Raw genomic sequence first — 13,023 nt, 5'->3', positions numbered from 1 at the left:
CACATGACCTGCTGCATGAAGAAAATCCGTGGAGAGAAGGAGACAGGGAGGCCAGCAGGTATTAAGAAGCATGGGGAAAGAGAGAATGGGAGGTGAAAAACAGGAGACAACCATCTGACTTGACAGCATTTAAGGCCTTGGATCTAATCAGCCCTGAAGCCAGATCTATCCCTTTTCTTAGTTTGGTTCCATGCACCCATACACTCTCTTTTTGGCCTAAGCTAATTTGGGTTGAGTTTTTGACATTTACAACCAACAAGCCCCTCACTAGTCTATCTCGTAACTGGGATTTTCAATGTACACAATGGTGAAACTAATTTTCTAAAGCAGACATCAAACCACCACTTGCCTGTCTCGAAAGCCATTCAGCATCTCCCAGTGACTCCAGGATTCAGTACAACATCCTGCACAATATGTCCCCCAATTCTTCACAATATGTCACTACTTCACCACACAAGAGGCAAACTAGGACATCTGTTATTCCTCAAAAATGCGCCGAACAAGTGTCCCTGCTTTGTGCCTTTGCCATGCCAATCTCACCATCTAGAATTCTCTCCTCCCCAGTCTCTGCCTATTAAAATTGATGCCAAAAAAAAAAAAAAAGAAGAAGAAGAAGAAGGTCTACTCCTTTCTCAAGGTCCATTTCATCTTCTTCTCTCCAAGAAGACTTTCCTAAGTACCTCCTGTCCCCTAAGATGTTACTGTACCCTTCTTCAGCCCTGACAGCAAAATTTTTTTTGATACAGAGTCTCACTCTGTTGCCTGGGCTGGAATGATGTGATGCAATCTCAGCTCACTGCAACCTCCACCTCCTGGACTAAAGTGATTCTCCTGCCTCAGCCTCTCCAAGTAGCTGGGACTACTGGCATGTGTCAGCACATCCAGCTGATTTTTTTGTATTTTTAGTAGAGATGGGGTTTTGCCTCGTTGGCCAGGTTGGTCTCGAACACTTGACCTCAGTTGATCACTCACCTTGGCCTCTCAAATTGCTGGGATTACAGGTATGAGCTACCGTGCCTGACTCCTGACAGCATTTTCTACATAACCTTTGTTTTATTCTATCTCAGATTTTGCACAGTCTCATCTCAATGCCCACTTATTAATGACAATACCAAACTACTCAGCTGCCTGAGTCAAAACTCTGAGCCTCCCTTCCTCACCCCACAACCCATACAATTACCAGGTCGGACTCTAATCTTTCTCAAAATACTTCCAAATCAATCCCATCATTCCTGTCGCTCATCAGAACTCTTAACATCTACCTTCATATCTTTTGCTCTGATAGGTCTCTCTGCCACCAGCCTCATCCTACTGAAATCCAGTTGCCAACTGACACCAGTTATCTTTCCAACTTTCAAATCTGAGCATGCCATGCCCCTGTCTAGAGAGTCAAAAGCAATGGATCCCACTCTGCAACGGCTTGACTTCTGTCTCCCTTTGCAGGCTCAATGCCCACCACTCCCTAAGAAGCACCAACTGTTCATGGCTCCCTTAACACCCCCAGTGCTTTAATACTGCTTGTCTTTATGCACATGATCTAGGAAGGCTTCCCTGCCACCTCTGCCTGGTAGAGTTCCCATCTTTCATCTTTCATTCTTCTTCCTCTACTGAGTAATATTCTTGGACTGTGGTGGGTAACAGCACTTCTGTAAGCCCCCACTTGATGTGGAAGGAGATACCTTTTTTTGCATCCCCAGTTCCTGGCACAAGGCCCAGCACAGCATACAGATGCCAGTAAATTGTTTACCAGAATGCTTTTCTGGCAGAAAGGTTTTTGTGGTACTGTGGTATCTAGGATAAGACCCAACTTGGTGCTTGTTCAACTTCATTGGTGTTCAGCACTGGACTGTTGTTATATACTTTACTTGACAGCACCAAGAAACCCTGTGGACGCTGCCATCCCATAAATATTTTTCTCCTGATTGCACACCTGAGCACACTGAGGTTAAGAGATGGGCACTGGAATAGACAAACCCAAGTCCAATCCCTGTTCTATCACTTACAAGCTGTGTGTCCCAGAAAAGGCTGGGCCTCTGTACCCTTATCTGTAAAATGGAGATAACAGCAGCTATCTCGGGGTTTTGTGAATAAATGAGAAGATACATTTAGGATGCTTGGGTAGGTGCCTGGTACACAGGTGATCGATAAATATTTGCTCAATGAATGAGCTAATAAATAGGCGGTGCACAAAACGGTAGCGGGTCTTAAAGATACATCTTTCCAGAGAACCCAATCTCTGGCTGCCTTGGAATGCGGTTTCAAGTCTGGCCCCTTAGTCTGGGGTCCAGAGCAAGGCCTGACCCCACCCATTCCTACGTGCAGCTGGGTGAGATCAGCAGGTGAGGCCACCGAAGTCCAGAATCTGCCGATGGGCTCCTTCCTCAGGACGGAAGTGAGCACACTACCTGGTCCTACTCAGCAGCAGCTGCCTTCCCGCAGCCCCTCCCACCCCATGCACCCTGCAGCTTTGTAGTGCCTCCGGCCACCAATCACCAGGGCTCAGTCCCACCCCTAACCGGATTGACCAACAGAGCCCAGAAGGTGGCCCCTCGGGGTGCTTCTGCTGTGCTCATAGGCTCTCCAGCAGTCCTGCCCACCCTTGTTACACGTCATCCGCTCAGTGCACAGCGGGGCTTGTAGTCTGGAAAGGAGGCAGCGCGGCGACTTTAACTCTTGCGAGGGGCTCCAGCACTAAGGGTCCTCGGATTGCTTCTAAACTCCCTGGACACAAATTCCTTCTCTAATTAGTGATGAAGAGGGCAGACCGGCCACCCACTTGCCCCACTTTTGGAGCTGAAGCCCTGGGTTTCCCTCCCCTCCTCTGCAGTGCGCTGGGGCCACCGAGGACCCGCGAGACCACCCAGGTCCATCTTGCTTAGATAATTCAGTATTGCCTGAAATCTGAAATTTCCTTTTCAGATCAAAAAGACATTCAATTCTCTTACTCGCCTGAGAGGCAGTTTCTGGAAGGTGCAGAAGCTGTGAAAACAACAGTGACTCCTGGCTTTGCTAGTTTCTCTTAAGAAGCCACCACAGAACTGACCATCACGATTTTATCTAAACAATGTGACCCATTTACATTCCAAACTGCATCACTTCAGTGCATAAAAGCTGTCAATGGCTCCCATTGCCTAAGATGTAAAGTTTAGGCCCCTTAGCTAGGCACATAAGGTGCTTCATAATTATTTTTTACTTATTTGTGGTTACATTTCTTAAAAGCAGCGTTTCTCAGCATCTACCACATGCAAGAATCACCTGGAGAGCTTTATAAAAACATGCGCTCTTGTGTCCCACCCTAGACCTCAGAATTTTAAAGGGTGTCAGATATAATGGATTCCTCTACAAAGTCTAACTTCCTTGTTCTTTGTTCTCAATTGACTTCCTTATACCTTCTCACTTCTAGCTACCCGTTCTGTAAACAACCTTCCCTCCAGTCCATGTTTAAAATAGCCAACTGAGTTCACTTAGACTGTGTGGTCCACCTCCAGCCAATGGCAACAGGACAGAGAAGCAGGGACTCTGGTAGGGATAAAAACCTCTTCCCTCCTTCATTCGGTGTAATCTCCCAGCAACGAGAGGGCGAGCAGCACCCTTCTGCAGAAGTAAATTTGACTTGCTGAGAAATTTTTTAATTGAGTATTTGTTTTCTTTGCAACTCTGAGCTCTTGTTTCTAACAGAGGGACAGGGCAGACTTTTATGTTTTTAAAGCTACCCTGGGTGATCTTCACGTGCAACCCAGTTTAATAATTGTTGGTTAATGCCTATCAACATATCCTCATGCATGTGAGCCTTTGCTTTGTGTTATCCTCCGATTTAAAGGGGACTTTTTCTCTCTCTCTTGCCCGATCAATGCTCATGCTACAAGGCTGAGCTCAACTGTTATCCCTTCTCTTCCCTGTCCTTCAGCAGGTGATGGTTTCCTTTAGCATGTTATTCATGCTGCTTCTCCAGCATCACTGGCATGACCTGGTGACTTGTCTGTCTCCCTGGATAAGCAGGGAGTTCCTTAAGGGCAGACAAAGTGTCTTCCTTCACCCACTTCAGATCTACTGCATCAGAATCTTGAGGGGCAGGTCTCCGGCATAAATGATTTTTAAAGTCCCACTGGTGATTCTGATCCATATCCCTACCTAGGAACTCACTTCACAAAAGCACTGGGTACAGTAAGTAAGCATCCAAGTATTTGTTGCATTGAACTGATGAAGCATCTTATTTGTTTTGAAGTCAATCATGTTGTTGTATCTGGCTGCCTTTGATTCCCCCTGAAAAGCTAAGCACCGCTCTCTTGTAATATCATCTTTATTCATTTACTTATTCATTTATCCAATGAGTATTATCGTACACCATAATGACCTGGGGATTCAGGAGTAAACATAAAAACACACTTACTACCTTATAGGCCTTAGAGTCTACTGTTGTATTAATTCTATTCTAGTTATTATTACAATTTATTTTGTATTACATTGGAATATTTTTGCTTCCATAAACTATTTATATTCAAATTTAGATAAAATTTCTTATCCTCTAATATCTCCGGTATGTTGCTGACACACAGAAGGCATTCTGTAAATGTTTATTGAATCAAGGCAGCACACTTCATAGAACTTCTTAAAATTTGTTAGTATTTTTGTGATTATTTGATTAATGGCTATCTGTCCCATGAGCTGCAAGCCCACTGAAGACAGGAACTGAATCTATTTTGCTCATAATGTCTGACACAGGACCTGGACGGGGTACATGCTCAATGAATACTAGTAAATACACAAGGAAGAACAGAAATGCAGTCTCCCAACCAAACATCTACTCCTCTCTCCCTGCCCACTATCCCCAACAAAGTAAAGAGTATGTTCTTCCTAAACATTAAGGGATTTCAAGCTGTAGTGAACATAAGCCCAAACTGAGATGATGCTTCTTTTACTTACTTACAGGTTGACCTGGGACTCTAGTTCAGGCTCTTTTGTTGGCCATGTCTGAAGGGGCTGGATGCCGAAAGAGAGAGATGACTTTGCTTTCCACAGAAGGGTTTGTGCCATCTGACTCCCACAGGGCCCCTTCGTTAATGGATCCATCAGTGGGCCTGGAGGCTGGGCTGCTGTCCTGAAGTAGAAGAGTTGGGAAAAGCATTGAGAGACAGAGAAGAACTGCAGGCCAATCCCTGGCCTGCTCTGCCCCTCCTCCCCAAGGGCAGCCCCACTGGTAAGCAAGGAGGAGGGCAACACTGAGGCAAACTTAAGACTTAGGGGTCCCACTAAGACCACATATGACCTTATTGCATAAAGGAAGGCATTGGGCCATGGAACCATCCAAGTCCGGTTACATCCCTCAGCAATGAGTTAAGTCAGTAGAGTTTAAAGTAAAAGGATGCCCAGTGAGCATTTGAACAATCACAAACTTATTTTTTTAAAGGCAGTATTAATTTGGTAAGGGAAGCTATGTCTAAAATGCTTTTGGAGAATCACTGGTGGTAGAACCTCATGGCCATCACTGGGGCAGTTCAGGAGCACTTGGTTTATCTCCTAATTTAAAAATCCAAGAAAAGCCATAAAAAGGGCCTAGACTGGCAACAACAGGGAAACAAGGATCAAAGGCCACAGTTCAAGAGTTCATAGCATATAGTATAGAAGCAGTAAATGCTTGCTGAATTAATAAAAGCTTGTTCATGGGAATAAATTGAGAAATGCATTCATTTCTGAGATGTGTCTGCTCCTTTCTCCGATGATGCATCAAGGAAGGTGGAAAAGGCAGTTGTAGGATGATGGGGCTACTCTGTTAGGAAATGTAGGCATCACACTCCTTCTGACTGGAATTATTTTCTGAGCCAATTAGCAGGGCTCTTCAGTCACCTCTACCTCAAGTGACAGACAGACAAGCCAGAAAAATCCAATTACTTGGAAATGGAAAAATAAAAATAAAAGCAATCTTATATAACACTTTGGTCAAAAGGGGACTCTTTATAATGTCTTCTTAAGAAACACTGTGACATCTCTGGCTAGAGTCACTAGTGAATTTCAAAAAAAGAAAGACTGTGAAAAGAGAAAAGGCCTAATGGTTCAGAAAGGTTTTATGCTTGAGGAGGGAGTGCTGTGAGGCTGGATGCCAAGAAAAGTGACTCCACATAGGCTGGGGCTTTGGAATCAGATAGGTACTGCCCACTCTAGATGTTCTATAGTGGTGCCAATTAGACGCAAGGCTGCAGGCATATTTTTAAAAAAACCAAAAAAAAAAAAAAAAAAAAAAAAACAGGCCAGTGGTAGTGGCTCACGCCTGTAATCCTAGCTATTTGGGAGGCTGAGGCAGAGGAATTAGCTGAACCTGGGAGGCAGAGGTTGCAGTAAGCCAAGATCGCGCCACTGCACTCCAGCCTGGGTGACAGAGTGAGACTGCCTCAAACAAAACAAAACAAAACAAAACAAATAAAAAACCCCAAAAAAGTCAGTCTAATGACCTGTGCCTAACACAGGAAGTATTCAAGACTCACATAACCTCCTACCTGTCCCTTTTGTCTTATCTCTTGCCAGGTCCCTCTGGTATTCCTTTTATAAATGGTGACTTGGCTTCCCCCATCACCTTTCCTGGGCCCAAGAAGCCACATGCTGCATACCTAACCCAGACTTCTAGGTAATCTCACCCTAAGCTGCCTTCAGTCCACTAATCTTGGCAGTAACTAGATAGACATCAAAGGCTTAAGTCTCCCACTTAGGACAAAGGGCAAAAAATCAAGGTTCTGCTATGTTATCAGTTGTTCTTTATCCAAAGGAACCCCAAGTTTTCTAAAACCCAATGTCACTAGAGTTTAAGGTTGCCTTAGTGTACACCAACAAATAAATAACAAATCAGGGCTTCAGGATGAGAGACATTTTCTTTTTTCTTTCTTTCGAATCTTCCAGATTCATTTTAATTACAAAGATAATATTGTATGCAGAAGATTTATTAAGCAGTGCTCTCAAAAGATACTGATAAGGGAGTGAAGAAAGCAGGACAGGGAAGAAGAAGAAACCCGGTGAGACTTGAGTTTCAGGCAGAGCTCTATGGAGGGACAGCTTCAATGTGACTGATGCTGTGCTCTTCAACTGGGAAGCCACTACCGAGCAACTGAAATGGAGGCATCCAAAGTGAAGTAACATACACACTGGGTTTTGAAGACTTAGTACAATTAAAAATGAATTTAAAACATCTCGATAACATTTCACACTGATAACATGTTGAATGATAAAAATACATTGTTAGAATTATGTTTTTATATATATATATATATATATATATATATAGATAGATAGATAGATAGATAGATAGAGATTTTTTTTTTTTTTTTGAGATGGAGTCTCCCTTTGTCACCAAGGCTGGAATGCCATGGTGCAATCTCTGCTCACTGCAACCTCCGCCTCCTGGGTTCAAGTGATTCTCCTGCCTCAGCCTCGTGAGTAGCAGGGATCACAGGCACACATCACCATGCCCAGCTAATTTTTGTATTCTTAGTAGAGATGGAGTTTCACCGTGTTGGTCTCGAACTCCAGACCTTGTTATCAGCCCACCTTGGCCTCCCAAGTGCTGGGATTACAGGAGTGAACCACCGTGCCTGACCTATTATAATGCTTTTTAATTAAAAAAAAAATATTTTGTTTTGTTTTGTTTTGTTTTGAGACAGGCCCTCACTCTGCCATCCAGGGTGGAGTGCAGTAGCACGATCATAACTCACTATAGCTTTGACTTCCCAGGGTCAGGAGATACTCCTGCCTCAACCTCCTGAGTAGTTGGGAACACAGGTGTGCACCATCACACCTGGCTAATTTTTTAAAACATTACTTGTATAGACAGGGGTCTCCCTATGTTGCCCACAGTGGTCTCAAACTCCTCAGCTCAAGTGATCCTCCTACCTCGACTTCCCAAAGTATTGGGATTACAGGCATGAATGCCATACCCAGCCCATTATTAAAATGAATTTTAATGTGGCTACTAGAAAATGTAAAATCATATATGTGGCTTGCTTTATATTTGGGGCACTGTTGCTCAAGGTAACTGACACCTCAGAGTTGTCCCCACCTGAGACAAGGAGTAAGGCTTTCATTTCCTGCAGCCTCAGTCACTGGCTGAGGGCCACAGGGTGGGAGTGAGGGTGGGTTGATGTAGAGGCCCATGTCCTTCAAGCTCTCTACACATGTGGGGTGCAGGGGTGCAAGGGCAATTCGCCCACAAGTCCCCTTTGTGAGTGCTTGGAGGTACATGGAACTGGAGACGGGAAAAAGAGCACAGAACGGTAAAGGGACCTGAAGGCATCTAAGGGAACTGACTAACAATGTCCATGACACCCCTGACCCCACTCCCTTTCCTCTTCATTAGCAGTTTGGCTTCCTACCACTCTTTTCTCTATTGACAAACCTTTATGCAACATATATGCTTGGACTATACAATGTTCTGTGACTTGCTTCTCTACCTAAACTAGAGGTCTTATACATCTTTCTACATCAGTAAATATACATGCATCCTTCATTTGGAATATTACAGAATGAGATATCCTTATACATTGTTTACGTTCTTTTAGCTTTTAAATCTTTAAATATTAAGATGATTTGTCTTAGTGTGTTCTTTCCTAGCCCTTTAAGACTTTATTAAAAATTTAAAATGCTAGCTATTTTAAACCTTTTCTCTCATTTTTTATCTTTTTTGCCATACTTTACTCTTAGAGTTCTTTCTTTACACTTTCATCTAATTCTTTGACTTCAGAAACTGTTCAGATTTTGTCTCATCATTGTTTTCATCCATTTACTAATTTCTTTTATCTTTACTAGTCCTAACTTTCTAATTTAAAAAACATATGTTCCCCTTAACCTTCTGACATATTTTATCTTTATCTTTTCACTATTTAAAATATATAGCAGTTGAAGAACTTGGAAAGAAGTGGAGTAAGTGCTCATTTGCCTAACTCCTTGGAACTCTTGGAAAAAAGCAAAAAATAGCTTAATATGTAGAAGACAATTTATTGAAACAAGAGAGTGGCCAAACTCCATGCTAGAACTCTGACCTGCTACATATGGTTAAGTGTAGACAAACTGAAAGAGATCATTGAGATTCTGCACATCTCCCACAATGTGAGGGAAATGACCTGGCATGTCCTAAAGGCCTGGTTAGGTTTGATTTGGAGGGGTGAGGAATGACAGCAAAGGAGGGACTGGGTAGAGGGTTTCCTCTTCTCTTTTTCACTGCCCCAGCTTTCTAATGAGAACGTGTGACCTCCTGAAAACAGGCTGAGGAAGAGAAGGGTAAGTATGTCTTAGGAGCCACTTGTATCTCTTGAAAGACATTAACCAAAAGTACACATGAGCCTGCCCAAAGAAGGGCCACAAGTCAGGGGATATCACACTGACCCACCCAGATCCTCTGTGGAAGGGTGTTTTTACCTTGAAGTGTGGGTGAAGGCTGGTAATTCAAGGGAAGCTCTGCCAGGGGGTCAGATACAGCACGGGAACAGGGAATTAGGTAGACTGGTGGGAAAACATGGGATTGGTAAGAAGAGATGGCACATTCCTACTGCCTCTGTACCCTTTCCATTTCCTGAGGCCAGACCTCAAGCTCAAGTTCTAAAAAAGAAGACCCAACCATTGCTCAGATAGAGCGGGAGGGAATCAAGGTGGTTCCACTCACATTATTAGTAGGTATACAACCCAGGAGAGCCGCAAAGACTACTGAGATGCAAAGATGAACATGCAAGACTACCAAGCACAGGACCTATGAGAAATGGCAGCACTGGGCAGATGAGGAGTACAGATCAGGAGGTTTCCATAGGGAGCAGATGAAAAATAAGACATCAAGAGAACAAGGCTTCTCTCAAAACCTCAAATACTGCAATAGGGAGATTTAACAAGGCTCTAGGATAAATATCCCAGAATAAGGTAGGAGAAAGGATGATTCAATGTGGAGGTGCTTTCTGGGGGTAGGGGACCTGCAGGAGAGGAGAGGGAGTATCCCTGAGCACTAAAACACTCCTATGGAAAGTGTTTTTGTATGTAGGTGGTTTCCTATTTGACGGAAGTCAGCTCTGAGAAGCATAGTTTATAGTTTTCCCCTCCTATGCTGTGACTTCCAAGCCCTAGGTGTGCCTTGAGTCTTAGTATTGTGTGTCCAAAGGGTAAAGAGAAACACAGCCTACTTCACGGTTAGGCCTCTCCTCAAGGCCTCAAGGAAGTAACAGCAGTCCGGAGAACTTGTCTGGGAGCTCCAGATTGGTTCCTCTAGCTGTGGCAGCCACAGACAGTCCTGACGAGTCCTAATTATGAAGTCTAAAAGAGACCACATTTTGAGAGGCTGAGGCTGGATGATCACGAGGTCAGGGGTTCGAGACTAGCCTGGCGTCAACATGGTGAAACCCTGTCTCTACTAAAGATATAAAAAATTAGCCAGGTGTGGTGGCAGGCACCTGTAATTCCAGTGCTTCAGGAGGCTGAGGCAGAAGAATCGCTTGAACCTGGGAGGTGGAGGTTGCAGTGAGCTGAGACTGCACCACTGCACTCCAGCCTGGGTGACAGGGTGAGACTTCATCTCAAAAAAAAAAGAGACCAACCATGGAAGAACACAACCATGCCCAAGAGGCATCTCAAATGCTAGTAGGGAGACCCTTGAATGCAGCACTACAGCAAACAAGACAAGATCTCAGTTTTGACTCCTTCAACTTGGCAGCCACTTCACCACCCTGATCACTGACCTTCAGCTATATCCCACAGAGAACATGGGAAGCTTCAGGAAGCTACACCCACTCACTTGCACCCTTGATTTTGCACATTCCTCACTCTGATTGTTCACTAAAAACAACCTTGACACAGGCATAAATCATTCTTGCAGGTCTTCAAACCAGTATCCACTTTTGAGGTTGGAGCTGATGCAGCCATCAAGTGAGCAGCAACCCCCACAGAGCTGGGGCAGTGGGAGGCTACAGCAAGCAGCCGGCTGTCCGTGGACAAATCAGGAGTGGACACCAGATTCCCTGTCACCAAATCTAAACTAGCCCCCTCCCACACACACTTTTCATATGCTATAACCTCCTACTCCATAGCCCTCATCACTGTCAGAAGTCATCCTAGCTATGTATTTGTTTACTGGGACATGGTCTATCTCCCTCCACTAGAATATCAGCTCCATGAGGGGGCAGGAACCTCTTATTCATGGTGTGTTCCAAGCACCTAGAACATAGCAGCGCTCCACAAATAGCTGTTGAATGAATACGTGACTATGTGAATGCCAAAAGCATTAGGAAGATATTCATCTGGCATAGGGAGAACATGTCAGGTGATCTGGCCCTTTCTTGAATGAGGTCACTGCTGGCTTCAGTCAGGCGGATGGGAAACCTGCTCCACTGCTTTACCAGTCTCTGACAGGCAGCTGCTTTGTAAGGACTGTGACAAGCGCACAGGAGCAAAGGCAATCCATCTGCAAAACATCAACCTGGCTTGATCTATGGAACTGACACTGGGGAATACTTAGTGGCTGGCAGTGCTTCTAGAGACACTTTTTTCTCTGGTCATAAAATGCAAGACAGATATTTATGTCTTTACTTCCATTTGTGCTGAAATGATGCAATCGCTGACACTTATGGTTAGAAAGTCTACCTCACCCAACTGAGGCTGGATTGCCCATTTTTACCTCTTCACCCAATAAGGTGGTTCCCACATGGGCATGTCAGCTATGCAACAGCACACTCATGTACAGGAAACCTCTGACTAGTGTGTGACCTACTTTCCATCAATAGGTCTCATTTATTTTTGTTATTAGAGAAAGACACTGTCTATGGCAGATACTGTAGAATGAGTTGCTCCATACCCACTTCAGTCCCCTTCCACTGTGCAAAAGTTGGAAAGCTAAAACTTAAATGTCCTCAGTTCCTTTGCAGTTAGAGTTCTGGACATGATTTAGATTCCACGAGTCAGACGCACTCATGAGAGACTCTGATTTGGAACTGAGTCAGTGGTGCAAAAGAGAGGATACAAGTATCATTTTGCTTTTGCAGATAGTGTCAGGGTATCATGGTTCTAGAGTTAGCAGCTTCTTGATTCTCCAGCTTTCTGAAGTAGCAGTGGCGGCTCTGGGGATCCAGGCAGGGTCGGCAGCAAGGGTCTGTAGTTAGTCAAGGTGCCAGCAGCTCCTTGCTTCTTGATTGATCAACTTCTTGTCATGATGTAGCAGCTTTCCGTTCCTGAAGACAACAGAGCAGAGTGGCTCTGGGAGCTCAGACTGCAGTTGGCTCTCCAGCCCTTCCAACAAATTTGTACACACTTAATTCTATGGATCAGTACAAAATCCCTTTCTGCTTATAATGGGTAGAGTGGATTCTGTTGTCTGCAACAGATTACTGACTGATAGGCCTTTTATGGTGTCTGTCAGATTGGATTATGAGCTTAACAATTTAAATGACCCTGTGCAGAGTGTAGAGTAGGGCACAAATTTCTTTTGGTGGAAGCAATGGAATAACCTCCAGTGGGCAACAAAAAGAGACTTTATACAGGAATACATAGGAATGTTGCCTTTTAGAATAAAAGAGAGCCTGCTCAAAGCATGACGTATTTCTGCTCAAGCAGCAAAGAAGTGTTGAGGGGCAACCATAGGAGTAGCACACTAGGATTGGATGGGGGCTCACGTCTGTAATCCCAGCACTTTAGGAGGCTTAGGCAGGGAGAAGTGAGACCAGGAGTTTGCGACGAGCCAGGGCAACATAGTGAGACCTTGTATGCAAAAAAAGTTAGTCCTGGCTGGGCATGGTGGCTCACGCCTGTAATCCTAGCATTTTGGGAGGCCAAGGTAGGCGGATCACGAGGTCAGGAGTTTGAGATCAGCCTGGCCAATATGGACCTGTCTCTACTAAAAATACAAAAAATTTAGCTAGGCGTGGTAGCTCGTGTCTGTAATCCCAGCTACCCGGGAGGCTGAGGCAGGAGAACCATTTGAACCCTGGAGGCAGAGGTTGCAGTGAACCAAGATCTACCATTGCACTCCAGCCTGGGTGACAGACTCTGTCTCAAAAAAAAAAAATTTTTTTT

The 13,023-nt window shown here is 44.4% G+C and overlaps 1 protein-coding gene across 3 annotated transcripts in view; it reads right to left on the bottom strand.

Moving 5' to 3' along the window:
• GARNL3 (GTPase activating Rap/RanGAP domain like 3) overlaps nt 1–13,023 on the bottom strand; it is a 180,989-nt gene that overhangs the window by 156,442 nt on the left and 11,524 nt on the right. For 2 of the 3 annotated variants that reach the window (XM_039475090.2, XM_074395365.1), the window contains exon 2: nt 4,928–5,098. In XM_039475090.2, the coding sequence (XP_039331024.1) occupies nt 4,928–5,098 (171 nt within the window). Of the gene's footprint in view, nt 1–4,923; nt 5,099–13,023 lie in introns of those variants that run through there. The other variant, XM_074395366.1, reaches the window with a different exon arrangement.

This window comes from Saimiri boliviensis, chromosome 2 (genome assembly GCF_048565385.1).
Source record: "Saimiri boliviensis isolate mSaiBol1 chromosome 2, mSaiBol1.pri, whole genome shotgun sequence".
Lineage (NCBI taxonomy): Eukaryota > Metazoa > Chordata > Mammalia > Primates > Cebidae > Saimiri > Saimiri boliviensis.
The sequence above is the reverse complement of the archived record's forward strand: the minus strand, read 5'-3'. Positions and strand labels throughout refer to the sequence as shown.